Source organism: Canis lupus, chromosome 21, assembly GCF_003254725.2.
Source record: "Canis lupus dingo isolate Sandy chromosome 21, ASM325472v2, whole genome shotgun sequence".
NCBI classification, from domain to species: Eukaryota; Metazoa; Chordata; class Mammalia; order Carnivora; family Canidae; genus Canis; species Canis lupus.
The window spans coordinates 48,595,174-48,616,324 of NC_064263.1; the positions used below are offsets into that span (position 1 = coordinate 48,595,174).

Here is a 21,151-nt window from a genome sequence, read left to right on the forward strand (position 1 = left end):
GCCCTCCGGCCTCTATAACATTTATTTTTAAAGAATATTTTATCTGGGGCGCCCGGGGCGCTCCGCGGCTGAGCCCCAGTCCGCGGCCCCGGGGTCCCGGGATCGAGTCCCGCATCGGGGTCCCCGCAGGGCGCCTGCTTCTCCCTCTGCCTGGGTCTCTGCCTCCCTCTCTGGGTGTCTCATGAATACATAGAATCTTTAAAAAATAAAAACATAAATTTTATTTGAGCAAGAGCACAAGTGGGGCACTGGCGCTCTCATTATGTCTCTCTCAAAAATCTTTTTTTTTTTTTTTTTTTTTTTTTTTTTTTTTTTTTTTTTTTTTCAAAAATCTTTTTAAAAACGAAAACATTTATGACACAACTCCCATTCTCCCAACGTTTGCACATTTTAAAAATGATTTGAACGACGGTTCAAACGTTATTGGGCGCCCAAGCACTCTCTGAGGCTCGAGGTTCCCTGGCCCAGCGGCGGCGCGCTCTCCCGGGCGGGGTGGGGGGGGCGGAGAGCGCGGCCTCGGCCGGGGGGGGAGGCGGCTGCAGGGGGAGCGGGGGGCGGGAGGAGGGGCGGCTGCGGGGGAGCAGGGGCATCGCAAGGTGTGCAGAGCGTCTCCCGAGCACAAGGGTCAGCCGTCGGGACGGAGCAGCACCGCTGGCTCGGGCTGAGCAAACGCCCCTGGACGGCAGGGAACCCAGGGCGCTCGGGGGGAATGCGCTTCTGCAGTTGACGAGAACCAGGCGAGCTCTCACAGTCCGTATAGAAGCATGCTGCCCTTTTTAAAGAAAATCTAAAATCAAAGAATATTCACTAAACGAATCTGTAGGAATGTACCTTTGGCTTACCTTACAATCTTAAAAATTCCCTCAGGTGGAGCCTATCTGCCACGCAATAAAGAAGTGCACCAAAACAAACAAACAAAAACTGGTCGCTACTTCATTAAAATCACAATGACCCTGAACTGCAGAACCAGAACGGGTGCGGGGCTAATACTCCTAAGGAAGTGGAAGCGAACCGCAAGCGCCCCTCACTACCCTACCCCCCTGCGGCTCGGGACCTCTCCGTGCATTTTGAGAATTCATGATGCCTTTTGCAGGATGCATTTATTTGCTCGTCGGGCTCCCTTTCCAGCAGCCCCGCGGTCTCTCGAGCCAGGTCCTATCGTCCTTACCAATTCCTTTCTGATGGAACAAATCCCCTACTTGCACTTGGTATGGTTTTCATTCAGAGTGTGGCCCCAGTCCTCCGCCCCTAAAACTGCACTTAGAATTCCGTTAGTTTCTTTGATACGAGTGGACAGAAATGTGACAATTCCTTAGGAATCTTATTCCTTACAAAACTTTTATTCCTATTCCTTGTTTTTAAGCATTATTTAAAGGATAGGACGGACTCCTAGGCATCAAAAGAAAGAACTTGCTCGTTTTAATTACGTGGCCACAGTCTTCCTTTGGCTAATAACTTCCCTGAAGCTTTTACACGCAAACAATAGCCAACACACGCAGCGATCGCCGTTCTAAGGGCTTCACAGATCGTGACCTCACCGCTACAGGCACTGCTGCCCGCGACAGACGAGGGAACCGAGGCACAGAGAAGCAACTCCCGTCAGATTACAGGGCGACGGTGGGTCTAGGATTCCCACTAGGGCAGCCAGCCCCCAGCGCTGTGTGGCCGATCATGCCATGCTGCCTCTCTCAAAATAACACACGAGAATTTTTTTCTGTAGTTATATTTTATGAAAGACAAAATACGGGAGTTCAAAGTTTCACTCTGGCAACCATCATACATTATGCTTTTTACCTTATTTAGAAGTCATTTTATACAGAGCTTTCAGAAACACATTTATTGTGTAGTTATACCATTTCTTCCCCAAATCCAACAAACAAGAACATAATACAAGTTTATTTTAAATAAACCTCAGAATCAGAATTAAATTGGTAAATGAAGTCATCTATCGAAAAAGTGTTAAATCTAGTTGGAGTATATTTCTTTGCCTCAAACCAAAGAATTAAAGTAGAAGCATACTGTTGCTGATATTTTTAAAAACTATGTCCAGATACAAGTTAGTCTGGAAGTTCTTGGAAAGTTAATGAGCAAGCAATTTGGTTTTCTCCACTATTTCATCATCAAAGAACTGCAACAAACGTTGGAGAAACGCTATTAGTGAAATTCTGGACAACAGAAAGTGTAAAACCAGATTGTTAGGAGACAACAAAAGTTAGAAAATTCATAAACATACATTTATTCAAGAAATACAATTACCAGAGTCCTTGATATTTCAGTGATCATTCCACATTATAAAATATTCACAACATGTATTCTTTTTAAGTCTACACCAAGTCATGCTGACATTCTTTTCAGATAAGCCACAGCCATTAAATGCTATAATATCCATGTAAATTGTAAACAAAGTACTTGAGCCAAACTACTTAAGTATTAAGTACTGAGCAAAACAACTAAAAAATTTAGTAGAGGAAGACAATGATTTTTTAAAAACACATCTGATTACCAAATCCCAAAGAACTAGGCCATTATAATCTAGTATACTAATGGATAAAGTGGCCCTATGAAGACAGTACATAATTATCAATGACAGCATTTCTCATCTGCAGTTTTTAAATAGGCTTTCTCAATTAATAAATTTATTTTTGTTAAATTTTAAAGGCCAAGGGGGCAGAAAGATGACAGACATTAAACTACTGGCCAATTAAAGAAAAAAAGATAAACTATAATTACTTCCCAAATAAGGAATGCCAAGTATCTTTTATTCCTCAAGAAAGTACTAAGGAAGATAATCAATTATTGCATCTGCAGCTACTAAACAGTAGCTATAAATTGAACTATTCTGTTCTGATACTTCCAGATAGAGTCCAGTGTAATTAGAGCATTTTATAAAGGGGAAAGCAAGTGGTTCTCTACCCTACATGTCCTTTAGAACCACCTGGAAAGCTTAAAAAAGTAAGTATCTGGTCCCACCCTGGGAGATTCTGAACTTACCTGCTATGGAATGGGACTCCTGTAATAGAGTTTTTTTAAAGCTCTGCGGGGTTTTCTAATGTGCAGTGAAGATTGAGAAACCACTGAATCCACCCATTTTGAAATACCAAGAAAACAGATGGAAACTGGGTAGTTTATAATTTACAAATCAAAAGCTTATTTTATACTTATAATGTGCCTAGTTACGTTCATGAATCAGACTATTTATTTATTAAGATGACAATCCCCTTCACTCTCTCGCTAAGTAAGACCACTACTGTACATCTTTGCCACTGAATGTATTTTTCTATGGTCAAGATTTAAAATTCTGGGATACACTGTGAAAACTGCATTAACAAAAACAAACTACTGCTACTCATGCTCAACAGTAGCAAGCAAAACTACTGTATTTGGCTCCTTTAAGCTATCCTTATTTTAAGAATTATAAATAAGTGCCAACCCACACAACGAACAGATTGTGGATTACTGCAGAAGAAAAAAAAATTAGCTTACTCAACTTACTAAGTTTCAACACCAAAAGATTGAACTTGGCTGAAAGTTCTGAAACAGCGGAGATACTGAACCAGGAAGCTATAATTTATAATGAAATGTTGACACGCCCTTAAAAGCTACTACAGCTGTAGCTATACTAAAATAAGATTTTTCAGGATTTACTTACCCTGTAATGCAAGAATACGAGCATACTAATATTACTGTTTTTATATGCACCGATCTCTCTCTTTAATAATGTAAAGCTCTACAACAAATACCTCTAATAACTTTACAATTAAATTAAAATAAGTCCATAATTCTTCTACACTACTTTGGTCTCAACGTTTTAAAACATCAATTAATTTTGAAAATACACAATTTAACAACATGATCCTATCAATACAAGCACGTTTTGTAGTGGACTAAAGACACATTCAACCATGCAATCCAGTGTTCAATACCTAAATGATAAATAACAATGCTGATTGACTTTTATTCTGAAAATCATTGAAAACTGGAATAATCTTGTAAGACTCACAGTGCTCACACACATGCAGAAAAAGGTATACATTGCTATTCTTCCTGAAGGAATGTTACAGAATGCCCACTTTTTACAGGGTAATTAGGATAAATTCCTTATGCATTTCAACCCATTATCTTCTTTTTAGCATCTGTCACTTAAAATTCTTATAAACCATACAAATGTTCCTATAAGTTGGGACCGAAAGTGACCTCTAACTCGTAATTTCCACCTTTAAAAAAGACCTCAGTCACGGTCCTACGCTAGTAGCTGCCTTTCAGTAAAAGAGTGACATCCAGTGGACAAATCAAAGTATCTCTCAGAATTCCCATCCTTTGAATCAAAGATCACATCTCTACATTCAACCATCTCGGTATGAATGAGTTCCTACTCATTTGGACTTAAGAGTGTGCAGACTCTTAGGAATATATCACCTCATAATTTCTATATTATCTTAAGCATATCCTTCTATCTTCTTCCTATTTAAAGTCAATTCTCTAAGTGAGCTAGTTAAGAGTGTGTAACTCTTGAGGCTAGTGAGGTTAAAGGTAGTATTTCGTCTTTGCTTCTGCTATTTCCCGGCACAAACTAACTGGCTCATCTCTAGGAATGCAAAAACCAAAATATAAGAAATATATTTAAATAAAAATGAATAGCATTAAAAAAAATCTGCAAAAGATGAAGCCTGAACCTGTTTTTGCATCTATAATTTATGATCTATTGTTGAACATAAATAGAGATATAATCAGTAATGCCAACAACCAAATTACATCCTCTTGCCTCACTGCTCAAATATTATGAAAGAATATATATTTTAGCAATGATTGTTTCAGTGTTTAAAAACTTTTATAAATCAGTATAAATGAATATTCATTATACGTTATGTTTAAATAAAAGTAAAAAATTTCCACTCTTCTGTGTTATGATTTACCACTGATTATATATATTATGAGTGTTCGAAGTACAAAATGCAGCAGTGGTGTTAACACTGATAGTGTAGTGAACTGCTGCTGTAGCTGAGACTGTTATGTTTCATTTCTTGGAAAACCGTAAAGAAATTTTACACGTTAAAAAAAATAGAGTAAGCAAAAAAAGAGCTGGAGAACTGTTACTTTTAAATAAGCAGCCAAATGAAGAAAACTTTTTTTCCTAAAAAAAGATTAAGAATGTAAAAGTACTTTTTAATATTAAAAAAGCATTTTTAAAAATCTATAACAACTTTATGACAAAATCTGCATTTGAAAAAGGCCTGTAAAAACAGCAGGACAGAATTGCCCTCATCACCTTTCACTTTTTGTCAGAAAAAAGTGTATGCATCTCTGGAACCATAAACAATGTTAAAAGAGGTGTTTATAAAATGGCAAGGAGGATTTCACGGGAAGTTTCTGTTTCTTTTTTACAATCATTGGCATTGCGGCCATCAGTAGGTCACAAGTAAAACTTTTCTAGCTAAAAGCAAAATGGAATATACAGTTTTGAATTGCATTAGGTCTGTTGCCTGCGTTTTGCTGATCTCATTTTTTCAAAGCGTGACTCCATTTCTTCTAGGACCTTGGGTGTATATCGTACTACTAATTTAACCTTTCCCTGAGCTGCTTTCAGCAGTTCTACAGCTTTTTCATGATGTTCTCCTTCAACGCTCTAGGAAAAAAAATAGACATGAACACACACACAATTAATATCCCAGGTTTTGTTAAGTAACTCAAAACACAGAAATGTTTAAAATACATGTAAGTAAAAATGTTTTAATGCTGTATCATCTCAAACACTACAAACCTATGACATAATCTGGCTTTATCATTTTAATGGATGTGAAATCCTCTGCTAATTATCTTCTGTTTGGGACGCCTGGGTGGCTCAGCGGTTGAGCATCTGCCCGTCTGCCTTTGGCCCAGGGCGTGACCCTGGGGTCCTGGGATCTAGTCCCGCATCAGGCTCCCTGCGTGGAGCCTACTCCTCCCTCTTCCTGTGTCTCTGCCTCTCTGTGTCTCTCATGAATAAATGAATAAAATCTTAAAAAATAAACATAAAAGTAAATCATATTCTGTTTATAGCCCAGAAACTGGTTTTTAAGTTTCAAATAATTACTCTGAATACCAATCTATTTGCCCGATTATTTCACGAAGTCAGAAGTAAATTAGCCAACTGCTATTCTGTAAGACTAAAATCAGGGCAGACTTCTAATTTAATGTATTAACTACTAAAGAGCTTAATTACTTCATAAAAATCACACTAAGAATTGCTAATTTACATTGGAAAAGCAGAAAAACACACTTAAAATGCTTTAAAAAGTTATCACCGTACTAAATACTACTGCCCAGGATTTCCCCAAGGGATTTCTAAACTAGGGTTCTTTGGTCCCCCCCCACCCCCATTATCTTCTGTTTCCATAACTCAAATACACCCCCAAGTGGTTACACTGAGTTACTACAAATAGGAATAAAAGTCATCCATACCACTCCGTTAACAGAAAGGAGTTGATCTCCTCGCTTGAGGCCCCCATGTCTATCAGCAATTCCACCCGGAATTATTCGAGATATATAGATTGGAGAGTTTTGTTCTTTGCCTCCCATAATATTGAATCCAAGGCCTTCTTCTGTTTTTGGTAGCTCAACAACTCGAGGATGAGAATGTCCTTCGCTGGCAGCAAACGCAGCCACAGTAGCCTCAAAGAAAATTTTACATATTTTTAAAATGTGATCTTTGTTTCAGTTCTTTTGTCTCTTTTTAAAAACTACCTCACTTTTGATGTCTGCATGCTCACAAATTGACTGGCAGTCTGGAGGAGAAGGTAAAGCCGAGCGCAGGGGATTTTAGAAACGATGACTGGAAAGCATACCCTGGGTGTCTATGTAGGAGGTGTTAAGATTGGTTAGGTCACTCAGCCCACCCAGTGTCCAGAACTGCTGTGCAGCAATTGGCAAGCAGGCTCGCTTGGCAGATGAGATGAGAAAACTCCTCCTGCAGCCAGCAGCCCTGCGCCTGGCTCCTTTAGGAAGGAGCTTCTGTACAAGACACAACCTACCTACACAGTAACCTATAAGGAGATAGGTGTTCTTAGGCAGTCATTTGGGCGGCTGTATCATCTGTACTATATGCTAAATAAATAAATAATTCAGTATCGAGAAAAAGACAGGTACACGTGACCAATGTGAATTTTTCTGTTGCTTTAGTGAACTACCCAGTTATGACTAAAACCCTACTTTAACTCGTCTTTAAAACTTGAAATTTAGGCTAATGTACACTAATCCTAACACAAAGTTAGGTTATTTGGCTTCATTCTGCTTTTAAAGGTAATTAAGTAATCTGGTACCATTTTTCACGATAGATCAGGGTGCATGAGCAAAAATGGGGAGTAGGACAAGAAGGAAATCAAGATGTGTTGAATACTACTAGGTACCAAGCTCTGAAAGAAGCCTTGTTTTAGATTATAGAACAAGAAATTCAGTAAGCTGTGAAGGTCATAAAACTAAGGAATTTCAAGCCAAGTTTCTAGGTCTTTTTATACTCTTCCAAACTATATCCACATGTTTAAGTGTTTATATTCAACAGAGAATCCAATACTTCCTTTTATGGACCAGTAACTATCAAGGCAAAATTACCTGCTAATGACTAGTTCTAGTTTAAGTCACCTACTGCTGAAACTAAGTTATTCTAACAAGACATGAGACACATTGATGCTAGAAATATAGGAGGTTCTAGAACACTGGCACAGAAAAGCACACTGAAACCTGTCATATGCAGGCAGCTCTGAAGAGGTAACCTAACCTATGACATTACCCCGTATTTGCAGAGTTGAGGTAAAGGAGAAAAACAAAGAGCAGCCCGGGAGTGTACGCTGTCTACCATATGCTGTCTGTGTGGAGAAAAATAACCTAATGTAATGCTTCCTCATCAAGAAAATGAGGATAATAATATATTTCAGAATTTTGATGAAAAGTTACATAATTAATGATACAGTATGTATACTATATATAGAAGTTATGTATTAACATGTGTATTATTTGTGTGCAAGTGTATGTTTAATGCATTATCGAAACTGTATGATAAAATATTTGTTGTAAAGCCAATAAAAATGTCTTCTCTGTACTTGAGATAGTCTAGTGTGATGTGAAGGATAATCCATGTTATCAGCTTTCAAAAGAAGCCTATCAAATATCTAAGAATTACATATTTTAAACCTCTCATTTATGATACATTTTCTCATTTTTACTAGCTGGAAAAAAAACAAAAAACAAAAAACTACCTTTGCAGTTGCATTAGCTCTCACTTCGGGACTGCTACTGATGTCCACAGTCTCATAGACGTGTTCATATACCTGTAAAACCCAGAGATATCATCATGCTTTAAAATTTCAGAATATACCACATTTGAGGTCTAAGTCAAGTTAATCAGTGTTCAAGTTTTAGGCAAAGTTATGCCATCTTGGTAAAATATCTCTCTAAAAAAAATCCCAAAAAATGAAGAGGTACAAAATTCCAGTTAAAAAATAAATAAGTCAAAAAAAAAAAAGTCACAGGCATGAAACGTATAGCATAGGGTATACAGTTTTCATATTGTCATAACACGTTTGGGGACAGAGGATGACTAGACTTATTGTGGTGAGCACTGAATGACGAACAGAATCGTGGAATATACTGTATGCCTGAAATTCATACAGCATTGTAGGTTTATTATACTTCAATAAATTTTTTTTCCAAAAAATGAGAGGGGGAGGTTCTAAAATTTTCTAAAGTTTGTTTCCTAAAAACTTCTGACCAAATTTCAGAGTATGATCTTACATGCAATTAACTCAAGTGTTTAGTAAATTTAACCCTATTTACTCACCTCTCTCACAGCATTGCAGAATTCACTTTGAAGGACTCTTTGTAAGGCCTGCAGTTTCTGTGGTGGCACCTCTCCACTTCTTTGCAGTTTTTCCAACAACTCTATTGCTCTACAAATATCTAAAGTCAAACAGACACACACTGATCATTTTCTCTGAAGATTCGTTAAATGCCTTGTAACAGGATTCAGTACTCAGGGATTAACCAGGAAAATGTAGAATACAGAGGGAAAAAAAGCCTAAGAGTATGAGCTTGCATGTTTGAGGGGGTATGTGAATACACATACGAGGGAGGGAGTGCAAAATCTGAGAATGCTAAATTTTATGTAATTAGGAGCCTTATGTTGCATACATATAAGATCTGGAAAAAATTATCTTTGAGATGAAGGAAAACTGAATATAAAATACTAAATGTTACAGAAAAGGACAGGGGTTCAAATGTGACAGACACACGAACATTGGATTGCTTCAAAATGCTGATGGTTCTATCTGGAGCTCATTAGTCACTAAAAATTTATCTATCATTATCAGTAATCAAAGCACTGAGTAGCACAAACACTGTGTGCTAGGGAAATCCTTGTTCATTTCTGAAAGAAAACCACAATTTACGTGTGGATATGAACCATTCAACAACAGATGCAGTTAGTGGCAGGAACACAGTTAAAACAATGGTAAAACACGTTCGGAAATTCCCAGGGGAAGTGTGTTTTATAAATCAATACATTTTTTAAGATTCAGAGTCATGTTGGGGCGCCTGGGTGGCTCAGTTGGTTGAGCGTCTGCCTTTGGCTCAGGTCATGATCTCAGGGTCCTGGGACGAGCCTCGGGCACTGGGAAGTCTGCTGCTCCCTTTCTCTCTGCCCCCCTCCTGGCTCCATCCCCCTCTCTCAAGTACGTAAATAACATCTTTTATTAAAACAACAAAAAAAAAGAGTCAGTCATGTTAAAACACTGTTATAACTGCCTCTATTTTTTTTTTAAACTGTGTTTTTGTACCCCAGGAGGCTAGAGTACCTATTATTCTTTGCCTCCTTTTATTTATTTATTTTTTAATTTATTTTTTTTTAATTTTTATTTATTTATGATAGTCACAGAGAGAGAGAGAAGCAGAGACACAGGCAGAGGGAGAAGCAGGCTCCATGCACCGGGAGCCCGATGTGGGATTCGATCCCGGGTCTCCAGGATCGTGCCCTGGGCCAAAGGCAGGTGCCAAACCGCTGCGCCACCCAGGGATCCCCTTTGCCTCCTTTTAAAAGGAAAAAGCTCTAAACTTTATACTAATACCGCAAGCCTGGAACTTTTTCTTCATAGAATTAATACGGCCTTCTTTGTGTATGCAGCTGCAAAAGTAGGAATAAATGTAGTGAAACAAGCAGTAGCTTTCCCGATTTCAGCTAATAAAAGCTTCAACTGATGTTGATCACATGCAACGGAATCAGACTTTCCCCATTCTGATTTCCCACAATTCAAATGACTGGTGAACCCGACTGTTGGCTCATGGATTACTTTAATCTACAAAGTCACAACATGTAGGCTATATAAATATTTCCAATCAACAAGAGATGGAGACGAAACAACTCTTTGCTGAACCTCAAGTGTACCTCGTTACGTGTTCACATGTCCTCCAACTGAATCAGGTTTTGACTATTTTAGAAGACGCTCAGGACCCTGATCGTGAGGCACTAATTTTACACTGAGCGCTGCTGGCAGTGTTTGTTAACCAGAACTCTAGGGAAGCGACAGTGGGTGTCCTCTTTCTTGTCCGGCTACATGGCAGCCACTAGGAATTCATCCTACTAAGCTGCTGAGCCTTCTGTCATAGACCCGACAAGGACTCTGAAAAAGCAAAAAAGCAAAAAAACAAAAAAGCAAAACAAAACAAAACAAAACAAACCAAAGCCGCGACCACCCCCCTATAGGGTAAGTGCCAGAGGTGCCGTCTCACAGTCCGTGCTGCGCTTGCAAATACAAAAGACCGCCAGCCGGCGTGTCGGAATCCCACCACCACCACCGGCTCTCAAAAAGGAGAACACCTACTCCTGCTAACGGAGAACACACCTGCTCCCATCTGCAGAGCACAGCGCCGCTGCGCTCAGGAGGAGGAGGAGGAGGAGGTGGTCACGGTCTCGGGGCTGACCGAGAAAGTCTCCCCAGAGGACCTTCCTCCTGGGTCAGAAAGGATGCTGTGACTCGGGCGCCCGGGGCGGGGGGGGGGGCGGTGGAGCATCTGCCCGCGGCCCAGGGCGTGACCCCGGGTCAAGGGGTCGAGTCCCGCGTCAGGCCTGCTGCTCCCTCCGCCTGCGTCTCTGCCTCCCTCTCTGTGTATTCTCATGGATACGTATTTTTTAAAGATTTTATTTATTTACTCATGAGAACACACAGAGAGGGAGGCAGAGGCAGCAGCAGGCCCCACGCAGGACTCGAACCCGGGACCCGGGGTCACGCCCTGGGCCGCGGGCAGATGCTCCACCGCCGAGCCCCCTGCACCCCGCAGCGAGGCCGGCGGCGAGGCGCACCGCGGAGCAGCAGCGCCCGGCTCCCGAGTCGAGGCCGCGACCGCACCTGCCGCGTCCGCCGCGTTACGTAACCGCCCGCGGGGCCGGCGCGGCGCTCGCCTCGGGGGGACCCGGCTCCGGACGCCGCCCCGGGAGCGCGTGGGAGCGCGTGGGCGGCGAGGGCGGGTGGGCTGCGCCCGGGGCACGGCCGCTGCCGGCGGGGCGGGCGCCGAGGAGCGCGCGGGGCCCCGCCCGGGGGACCGCAGGCGTCCCCTCCCCCAGCGGCCGGGCGCGGCGACCTTCGGCGACGGGCAGCCGGGATCCGGGGCGCGGGGCCTCGGCCGCACTCACCCCGCTCCAGCCGCACGGGCTCCCCCAGCGCCGCCATCTTCTCCCTTTGCCCGCGACCCACAGGAAATGACGACACGGGGCGCGGCGGGGGCGGGGCTTAGCGGCCGCCGGGGGCGGGGCCTGGCCGCATCGCGAGAGTCGGCGCGGTGCTCCGGCGGGGGCGGGGGGCTCGCTGGGGGCCGCCCTGGGTCCCCTCCGCTCCGGGGCGCCGATTGCACACACGCGGTCTTAAGGACCTGGCCCGGGGCACCTGCGTGGTTCCTGGTCGTGACCCCGGGGCCTCGGGTTCGAGTCCCGCGCCGGCCCCCACGTCCTCCCCAGCTCCTCCCCGGAGCTCCGCGTCGGGAACCTGCAGCGGCCCCTCCCGCGCCGCTTCCCGCCCCCGGAGACCCGCAGGCTCCGAGCCCTGGGAGCCCGGCCGCCTCCGCCCCCAGAGCGACCTCCAGCGGCGGGGCGCCGCCCACTGCCGCGCCCGGCCCTGCAGCCCTCCCGCTGCACCCACCGCGCCTCCCGCTCCCCGGCTGCTCGGGAGGCACCACTGGGCCCAGCTGGGGGTTCCCCAGCGTGTTCCCCTCGGGCCCTGCTGGTCCCCGGCCCTGCACCCCTCCCGCTGCACCCGCCTCCCCCTCCCTGGCTGCTCAGGAGGCACCACTGGGCCCAGCTGGGGGTTCCCCAGCGTGTTCCCCTCGGGCCCTGCTGGTCCCCAGCCCTGCACCCCTCCCGCTGCACCTGCCTCCCCCTCCCCGGCTGCTCGGGAGGCACCACTGGGCCCAGCTGGGGGTTCCCCAGCGTGTTCTCCTCCATCCCTGCTGGTCCCCAGCCCTGCACCCCTCCCGCTGCACCTGCCTCCCCCTCCCCGGCTGCTCGGGAGGCACCACTGGGTCCAGCTGGGGGTTCCCCAGCGTGTTCCCCTCGGGCCCTGCTGGTCCCCAGCCCTGCACCCCTCCCGCTGCACCCGCCTCCCCCTCCCTGGCTGCTCGGGAGGCACCACTGGGCCCAGCTGGGGGTTCCCCAGCGTGTTCTCCTCCATCCCTGCTGGTCCCCAGCCCTGCACCCCTCCCGCTGCACCTGCCTCCCCCTCCCTGGCTGCTCAGGAGGCACCACTGGGCCCAGCTGGGGGTTCCCCAGCGTGTTCCCCTCGGGCCCTGCTGGTCCCCAGCCCTGCACCCCTCCCGCTGCACCTGCCTCCCCCTCCCCGGCTGCTCGGGAGGCACCACTGGGTCCAGCTGGGGGTTCCCCAGCGTGTTCCCCTCGGGCCCTGCTGGTCCCCGGCCCTGCACCCCTCCCGCTGCACCTGCCTCCCCCTCCCGGGCTGCTCAGGAGGCACCACTGGGCCCAGCTGGGGGTTCCCCAGCGTGTTCTCCTCCATCCCTGCTGGTCCCCAGACCTGCACCCCTCCAGCTGCACCTGCCTCCCCCTCCCCGGCTGCTCGGGAGGCACCACTGGGCCCAGCTGGGGGTTCTCCCCGTGTTCCCCTCGGGCCCTGCTGGTCCCCCAGGCCTGCACCCCTTCCCAGTGAACCCACCTCCCGGCTGCTCTGGAAGTACCACTGGGCCCAGCTGGGGGTTCCCCAGCGTGTTCCCCTCCATCCCTGCTGGTCCCCAGCCCTGCACCCCTCCAGCTGCACCTGCCTCCCCCTCCCTGGCTGCTCGGGAGGCACCACTGGGCCCAGCTGGCAGTTCCCCAGCGTGTTCCCCTCCATCCCTGCTGGCCCCCAGCCCTGCAGCACCACGCACGTGCTCGTCTTTTACTCCTTGTTCGGCCACAAACACCTTATGTCTAGTGTGCACCAGGCGCCTTGCTCCTGGGAAGGCCGCTCAGCACGAGACAAATGCAGACATGGCCCTTCTTTCTTCAGATACTTCCTTTTCCTCCAGCCTCCAGCCCTCCCCTCAGTGACCTGACTCTCAGGTACACCCCACTGTCCAACCCTGTCTCACAGCTCGCTGGCACTGTATTCATTTTGTTTTTTCAAAGTTTTCTCTTTTCAGCATCTAATATTCTCTTGATCCCAATGGTTCAGTTTTCATTTCAGAGTTATAGTTTTTATCCGTAATGATTAGATTTACGTGTGTGTGTGTGTGCGTTTTGACATTTTGCATGTCCTTTCTTACCATGTTCGATCTTTCCCACAGCGTCTTGAACCTACAGAATGCGATTATAATGACGATCTTAATGGTTTTATTCTAATTCTCTCATCTGTGCTATTTCCGGCACTGTTTCTATAGATTGATTTTTCTCTTCGTTTCGACCCGTAATTTCCTGTTTCTGGCCTGACCAGTGAGATATATACATATATGTGAGTGAGATATAGGCCAGGCATTGTGAAATTTACTTTTCGGGTGCCGGATATTTTTGTATCTCTATGAGTATTTTTGAGGTTTGTTTTGAAGTACAGATAGGAAACTTGAAAACAATTCTGTCCTTTGAGGATTAATTTTTAAGCTTTGTTAGGTGGAACCAGCTGAGCCTTTTCTGTACGGCTGATCACGCCCCACTACTGCGTCAGTGCCCTTTTAAGTCCTTTATACCATGTCTCATGAATTAGGTGGCTGTAGCTTGACCGGTAGGAACAGGAACAATTCTCAGTAGTTGGGACTGTGGACTGTTTGCTCCTTTTGAGTGATCCTTTCCTTGTCCTTGGTAATTTCCCTTTTTTTTAAAAAAAAAAATTATGTATTAGAGAGAGAGTGCATGGGGGGGGGGCAGATGGGGGAAGTGAACTCCCTGCTGAGTGGACAGCCCAATGACAATGACTACTCAAGGGCTTGATCTCAGGACCCAGAGCTCATGACCTGACCTAAAACTAAGAGTCCATGCTTAACTGATGGAGCCACCCAGGCTCCCCATCCTTGGTAATTTCCGAACATAATAATCATCATAAAATTTCAGAATTCCAGGGATAAATAGAAAATCCTGGGATCCCTGGGTGGCGCAGCAGTTTGGCGCCTGCCTTTGGCCCAGGGCGCGATCCTGGAGACCCGGGATCGAATCCCACGTCGGGCTCCCGGTGCATGGAGCCTGCTTCTCCCTCTGCCTAGGTCTCTGCCTCTCTCTCTCTCTGTGTGACTATCATAAATAAATAAAAATTAAAAAAAAAAAAAAGAAAATCCTAAAAATTTTCAGAGAAAACGAAAAGACTGAAAAGTCACGATCTAAGAATTGGGAATCAGAACAGTTACAGATCATTAATTATTTAAGCATAGGAAAGGAAGAAAAAAACTTTTGGGAGCTACTGAACAGGAAAAATATGAGTCCATTAACAATCCATTTGTATCCAATGCACAAAATTAAAGAATCGGTTTTTGTATAAGGAGAGAGTCCCTAAAATGACACTCCTAACTCACAAATCCCTGATCCTGGGAGGTGAGAGACGCCAAAGTCCAGCTCCTTCCTTCACTTTCCGGAGGAAGAGGAGTGATTACTGCCCTGCGTCTCAAAGGAGGCAATTGTGAGCACAGATGAGGCAGAGCTGCTTTTGAGTTTTATGCCTCTATCAGGTTACCGGCTCACCAGGTTATTAGGACTCACTTCCTAGCCAAGAATTGCTCTTCCTGCAGAAGGACTCCTCTTTACCTGTTGCTTCCTCATACCATTTCCTGCCTCAGACATGGAATGGTAGAGTCAAATCAGAACAGCAACTCGGAGTGGAAACAAATCCAAGCGAAAGCTAAATTATGCACGTTTTATCATCATATGAGGAATAAAAGTCCTAAGTAGGCCGCCAGGTTATGGAAGCTTTCCTAACCCAAGACACTGCAGACACCGGGTACTAAGCATCAAGTCAGAGAAGGAGGGAGCGTGTGGGGAAAATGGGTGGTAGGAGGATGTCTAGAGATGGGAAATGGAACATGCAAAGTAATATGAGGAAGCCAGACACACCAAGTGGAATGTTTTACTATGTTTTTTTTTCCCCCCCACATTTTACTGCTTTATTGCGGGTTGCACCCTGCACCACCGTACAGGCTAGATACGCAAAACACTTGCGTCTTAGGACAGGGTGAGATCCTGCTCTTAAGTGAAGAGTTCAATCGGGACAACTAAAGTCCCCATTTTCTTTATTTTTTTTTTTTTAAAAAACTGAATTCCTGTAATATACTCCTCAGTAAAGTAAGATTTTAGACAAGTGGCTTCCTTTACTTGAAGCCAATGATATTGTCAAATGCGAAATAGCCTACATGTTTAAATAAACTAAACAATATATAAACACACGAGTGTGATCGATTCAACACAGCCATATGGGGAAATCTCTTCAAGAACACCTGTTGAAGAAAAATGTTCTTGATCGAGGAGCTCAGATGAGAACACAGAACCCCATCTTGGAGTGCCCGGGATCTAAAGTAAAACCCTGCTTGTTGTGAGGACGAGCTGCAGATTATATTAAAGTGTAAGGGTTTACTTTTTTAATGTCAACTGTCTCATCATCACTCTACAGTACATGTAAAGGCACAGATTGATGTATTTTTCTGGCATCTTTCTGACGCACCCTTGCCCTAAATAAATCTGTTTGCCAGGATCTTGTCGCTTAAATTAGCCATCTCAAACTCTTGGTCCTGCCAACACAGGCGATTGTGCCAATGTTCTCAGCATTTACTGGCACACGAGCTGTTGCCTTTTCTTTGGCTTTCTGTGTGTACCTGGGGCCATCATCCTTCCTTCACAAGACAGCAGTCTGGCTTATATATCCCTGAGACAGACCTCAGGATTGTTTGGACTCATTCTGGTTCTCTCCAGGGTGTGCATCCTGCATGATATATTTTCAGCCACATAATATATTGTTCAGAATTTGTCATGCACATACTTGCAGATTGGCAGAGCCACCTGCCAGAGATGAGAACCTTTTAAGTTGTTGTCAAACGTCATAAAATGTGTTCCATGATTAATTTTGTGGGCACAGATTGGTTTTTGCACAGAGTCCAAAATTTGGGATATGTCACAGTGACTAAATGGCACCGGCATGCTGAATGAATTTGGAATTTGTTTTGTCAAGTGTGGGAGCAGGCACACAGATGGGCTTTGATCCAGTGGTGCTGCTTGGAATTCTCATTATAGCAATGATGTCATTTGTCACGTAGAGTGGGTAATGGTGCTGCCAAATTGTGGACAAAGCATGGCAAATAACAAAGCACCCAGGCCAAGGGAAAGGACTTGCGGTAGCACAGGAAGTTTTCACTACCAGCTGACCTCTACTTACAGGACATAAACATTGCGTCAGGGCTGCCAAAAATACGCTCAGTAGAAATACAGGCAGAGAAGGAAACTTCCAACAGAAAGGGCCCTTTAAGGAGGGCCCATATAGCCTAGGAAATCTCCACTTTACAGAGAAAATCAAGTAAAACAAACATGCCCTTGCTATTTGCATTAGGCTGTGAAAGGAATCTTTGAGCTATAAGCAAGAGTCTTTCTGCAAATCCAACCAAACCCCGGCCGAGGCATTTTGCTTTAGAAGAAAAGCTTTGTCTACTCGACAGTTTAGCAACTACATTGGAGAATGGAAAAAACCACACACGTATACAGGTGCACACAGGTAAAACCCGAAAATCTTATGATGGCAAAGAAGTACGGCATTTGCCCACCAAGTCTACACCAGAATCCTCCGCTCTACAGGGCTTTAAAAGTACATTCATGATGCGGCTAAAGCAGTGTTTAGAGGGAAATTTATAGCTGTAAGTGCCTAAAAAGGAGAAAGACCTCAAATCAATAACCTAAACTTTAAGACACTCAAAAAAGAGGAGTAAACTAAACCCAAAGCAAGTAGAAAGAAGGGGACAAAATAAAGTTTAGAGTGAGAAATAGAATTGGAAGAGCAAAAACCAGGATAGCAGAGAAAAAAAGAATAGAAATAAAAAACAAGTATGAAAATTAGTGAAACTAAAACTGGGCTTCTTGAAAAGACCAACAAAGTGGACAAACCTTTAGCTAAACTGGCCAGGAAATAATGAAAATTCGGATTATTAAAATCAGGAATTACTACCAAGCTTACAGAAATAAAAATACGTTACATATACATTACATAAAATATATATTAAATCTAACTGTGTATTATACATAACTATGTATTATACAGGACTATATACTCATACATCTAATTTATATAATTAGTTCATGTATTTAATAGTGTGTATATATATATATATATATATATATATATATATATTTAATTAATTCTTCATACCAGAGGCCCACCATGTAAATTTTGATTAGAAAGCCTTGAGTGTGAAATGAGTATTTTCATTTTCTGGGAATTATGAAGGTTTTGGGGATGTGCTCTTCGTTGAGAACTACCGACCTAGCACATATTAGTCATTCAGAAATATCGTTGAATTACAGTGGAATATTTATGTACCAGTTAACATCACGTGCAGCTTCATAAAAGCATGGACGTCCAAAGTAATAGTGCATTTAAGGAAAGTAAAGGAAAGCCAGGGATAGGCAACTTGGGGCAAGTGCGAAGGCTCCACAGTTTCATTCGGGATCCTGGCCTCTGGGATGTAGAACCGGTGTCCTAGGACGGGGCTTTGATCAGCAAGTTTACTCATGATTTAAGACGGCTGCAGGAGTTCCAGTTATCACATGTGAGTTGCAGGCCAGAAAAAAGGAATATATTTTTTGCACAAACATAACAATCAGCCTGTCTAGTCAGGTCAGTATCTTTTTTTTTTTTTTTTTTTTTAATTTCAGAGAAAGAGAGAGTGAGAGAGCGAGAGGCTGAGCAAGCACAAGAGGGAGGGAGGGGCAGAGGGGGAACCCGACTCCCCGCTGAGCAGGGAGCCTGAAGTGGGGCTCGATCCCAGGACCCTGAGATCATGACCTGAGCCGAAGGCAGACACGTAAGAGACTGAGCCACCCGGGCGCCCCAAGTTAGCATCTTCTAAGCAGATTTCAGAGAAGTCTCACATAATATTCTGAGCTGTATGTCATTGCTCAGAACTCATTTACGTGGCTCCAGCTTGCGGCAATCGGATTGGGAAATCGAGGCTTTTATTTCGGTTGACAAAGGGCCCAGCTACAAAATCTCAACCCTGTCCCTGGGGAGGAAGAGGGACATGCACGCTGACATAATCCCCCAGGAATCTTTGCCATACTTTACCACAGCTTCTAGAATCTACTTCAAAACTCGGTTCTTACAGCATTCCGGGTCAGTAGGTTGTTCCTCCTTTGGAAAGTCTCAGCCAGTTGCCTACAAGTACTTACCCAGCAGGTGCTGTGGAGACGCGGGGAACGCCAGCTGGGCTCCTACCCTCCAGTACCCTCACGTGATCTGGGCAAATGAGACCTATATAAATGAATCAATCCACAATGCTGTCTGCCAGCATCTATGAAGGGCTATGGTTTACGGTGTAGACCCCCACTTCATAGTTGCATTTCAGACTTAAGAAAGAAAACGATGTTGTGTACAAACTGACTCAAACTAAAATATTCATTGAAATGAACCACATTCCTTTAACGGAAACCAAATCTGAAAATTCAAATTTACTCAACTCCAAACCATCCCAAAATGTAAATATTTAAAAAACAAACAACAACAAGGGGCAGCCCCAGTGGCTCAGTGGTTTAGCGCCGCCTTTGGCCCAGGGCGTGATCCTGGAGACCCGGATCGGGTCCCACGTGGGGCTCCCGGCATGAAGTCTGCTCCTCCCTCTGCCTGCATCTCTGCCTCTCTGTGTGTGTGTGTCTCTCATGAATAAATAAATAAAATCTTTAAAAAAAAAATAAAAATAAAAAATAAAAAACAAAAACAACAACAAAAAAACCCAAAACAAACCTTCCAGGATCCATTGTTCTTTTTGCTTCTTATCACTTGCCAGGTATGAACGGAACCTTGCAAAACAGCCTTAGAATCATGAGCTTCTCAGTCTCGCAGGTGATGTGGTCATCAAATGGCTGGCGAGAGGACAGACACTGGCAGCTGTCTCACCGCCTCAGGGCAGCGAATTTGTCCTGCTTACCCCCTGTACCAGGGCACGTGCGGGTCCTAGAGGTACCGGGAAGACACTCGGCTTTCAAAGAGCTCACAGACCCACCGAAGGGAACAGACATATAAGCAGTCACAGAATCAAAGCAGAGATGGTGCTGATTGTTATTGTAGTCGCTGCTCTTGTTGTTTCTTTAGCTGCAAGGATTTTAACAGAGGGCAAAGCTCTGTGGAATAGAGTTCTCGTTGGTGGTCACCAGAGAAAGCTCTACAAGGCAGTGGTTCTCAACCAGGGGCGGTTTTGAAGTCCAGGCAACATTTGACAACGTCTGGAAACATTCTTAATTGTCAAATGGTGGGTTGGGGGGTGAGGGTTGCGACTGGCATCTAGAGAGTAGAAGCCAGGGATGCCGCTAAACATGTCACCTTGCCCAGGACAGCTCCCCACCTGCCCCCACAAAGAATTATCCGACAAAAGGCCAAGAGCGCCAAGGCTGATAAACCTTAGCAAGGGGGAAACATTTTTTACAGGGATGATCAGGATTTAGCGAGTGGGTGAGTGGGGGTGGGAATGCCAGCGAGAGGGCCAGGTGAGCAAAGCCATGCAGGAGGAAATGAATGCCCTGTCTAGGAAGTGAGGAGGGCCTCGGTGGGGTACAGAGTGTACACCGGGGATGGGGAAAGCATGGAAGGAAAGGGCGCTTAACACTTAGGTTGAGGTGGACTGTGGTGGCTCCCAGATGCTTGGATTTATTCTTTGGGCTAGAGTGAGCCCCTGAAGGACTGTAAAAATTGAAGAGCTAGGATTAGAACTATATTTTACAAATATAATCTGAGGAAGGGGGCACCTGGGTGGCACAGTCGGCTGAGCATCTGACTCTTGGTTTCAGCTCAGGTCATGGGATCAAGCTCAGAGTCCACTTGAATTTCTCTCTCTCTCCCTCTGCCCCAGCTCACCTGCATGCCCCTCTCCAATCTCAAATAAATACATCTTTTTTTTTTAAAAAAAGAGAGAAATATAATCCAAGGAAAGAGCTTCAATTATTGAAGTGTATAATAAGCGTATAATAAGAAAATTCCTCATATTTGAGGGTTGTCTGTCATTAAGCTATGATTGTTGGAAAGCACCAGAACTTCAGAGAAGAGAGGAGAAATTCTACACAACTGGACTAGGTGTGCTGGTGACGGTGTGGACTGCTGCGGGATGGATAGTGAGGAGGGCCCGGGGGTGAGAGACGGGTGCATCGTTGAATCCTATGCTGGGAGATCCTTCCCTGTGGCCTCCAAATCTGCAGTAGCGTTTTCAGACGTCACAACACAACTTGTACTGGGGTTTCCTGTGGAAGAGGACTGTATTTGGGTTGACTGGACGTTGGGGGAGAAGGGTGGTGAGAAAGGGGGCAACACTGGCCGGAAGTGGGGGAAAGAATTTAGATGCTTCTGTAATTAGTCATTTCACTTCCCACTGCTTCCTCTCAAGCTCCTACGGCCCTGCCCCACAGCAGTGCGCAGGCTTCCCAGATATCCCACACTTGGCTGCTCTTCTTTCTGGTTGGGATGCTCTTCCTCTCGGTGGAGCAAAT

At 44.9% G+C, this 21,151-nt stretch overlaps 1 protein-coding gene and 1 long non-coding RNA gene across 3 annotated transcripts; both read right to left on the reverse strand.

Annotated features, from left to right (window-relative positions):
• Window positions 1-1,822: 1,822 nt before the first annotated feature.
• On the reverse strand, window positions 1,823-11,757 carry LIN7C (lin-7 homolog C, crumbs cell polarity complex component). The gene is made up of 5 exons (XM_025459814.3): window positions 11,654-11,757; window positions 8,810-8,928; window positions 8,229-8,300; window positions 6,439-6,648; window positions 1,823-5,623 (listed from the first exon to the last, which is right to left on the reverse strand). The coding sequence occupies exons 1-5, from the start codon at window positions 11,688-11,690 to the stop codon at window positions 5,468-5,470; spliced, it is 594 nt and encodes a 197-aa protein (XP_025315599.1). The 5' UTR covers window positions 11,691-11,757; the 3' UTR covers window positions 1,823-5,467.
• A 2,073-nt stretch (window positions 11,758-13,830) lies between these two features.
• LOC112667788 (uncharacterized) lies at window positions 13,831-20,403 on the reverse strand. Of its 2 annotated transcripts, none has more exons than XR_003141323.3 (3): window positions 19,419-20,403; window positions 18,848-18,929; window positions 13,831-14,305 (listed from the first exon to the last, which is right to left on the reverse strand). It is a non-coding gene; the product is annotated as an uncharacterized LOC112667788 (long non-coding RNA). The 2 variants fall into 2 exon arrangements; XR_003141322.3 differs by having other exon boundaries at window positions 18,848-18,914; window positions 19,419-20,400.
• Window positions 20,404-21,151: the final 748 nt, after the last annotated feature.

What these genes read in the sequence shown, in the direction of transcription:
- LIN7C (XM_025459814.3), bottom strand. Translation starts at nt 11,690, where the DNA reads ATGGCGGCGCTGGGGGAGCCCGTGCGGCTGGAGCGGG. An exon ending in GAGCTAATGCAACTGCAAAG is followed by an intron (nt 6,649 to 8,228) that starts GTAGTTTTTTGT and finishes ATTTTCTTTGAG; the next exon opens with GCTACTGTGGCTGCGTTTGC. An exon ending in TCCTTTCTGTTAACGGAGTG is followed by an intron (nt 5,624 to 6,438) that starts GTATGGATGACT and finishes TTTTTTTCCTAG; the next exon opens with AGCGTTGAAGGAGAACATCA.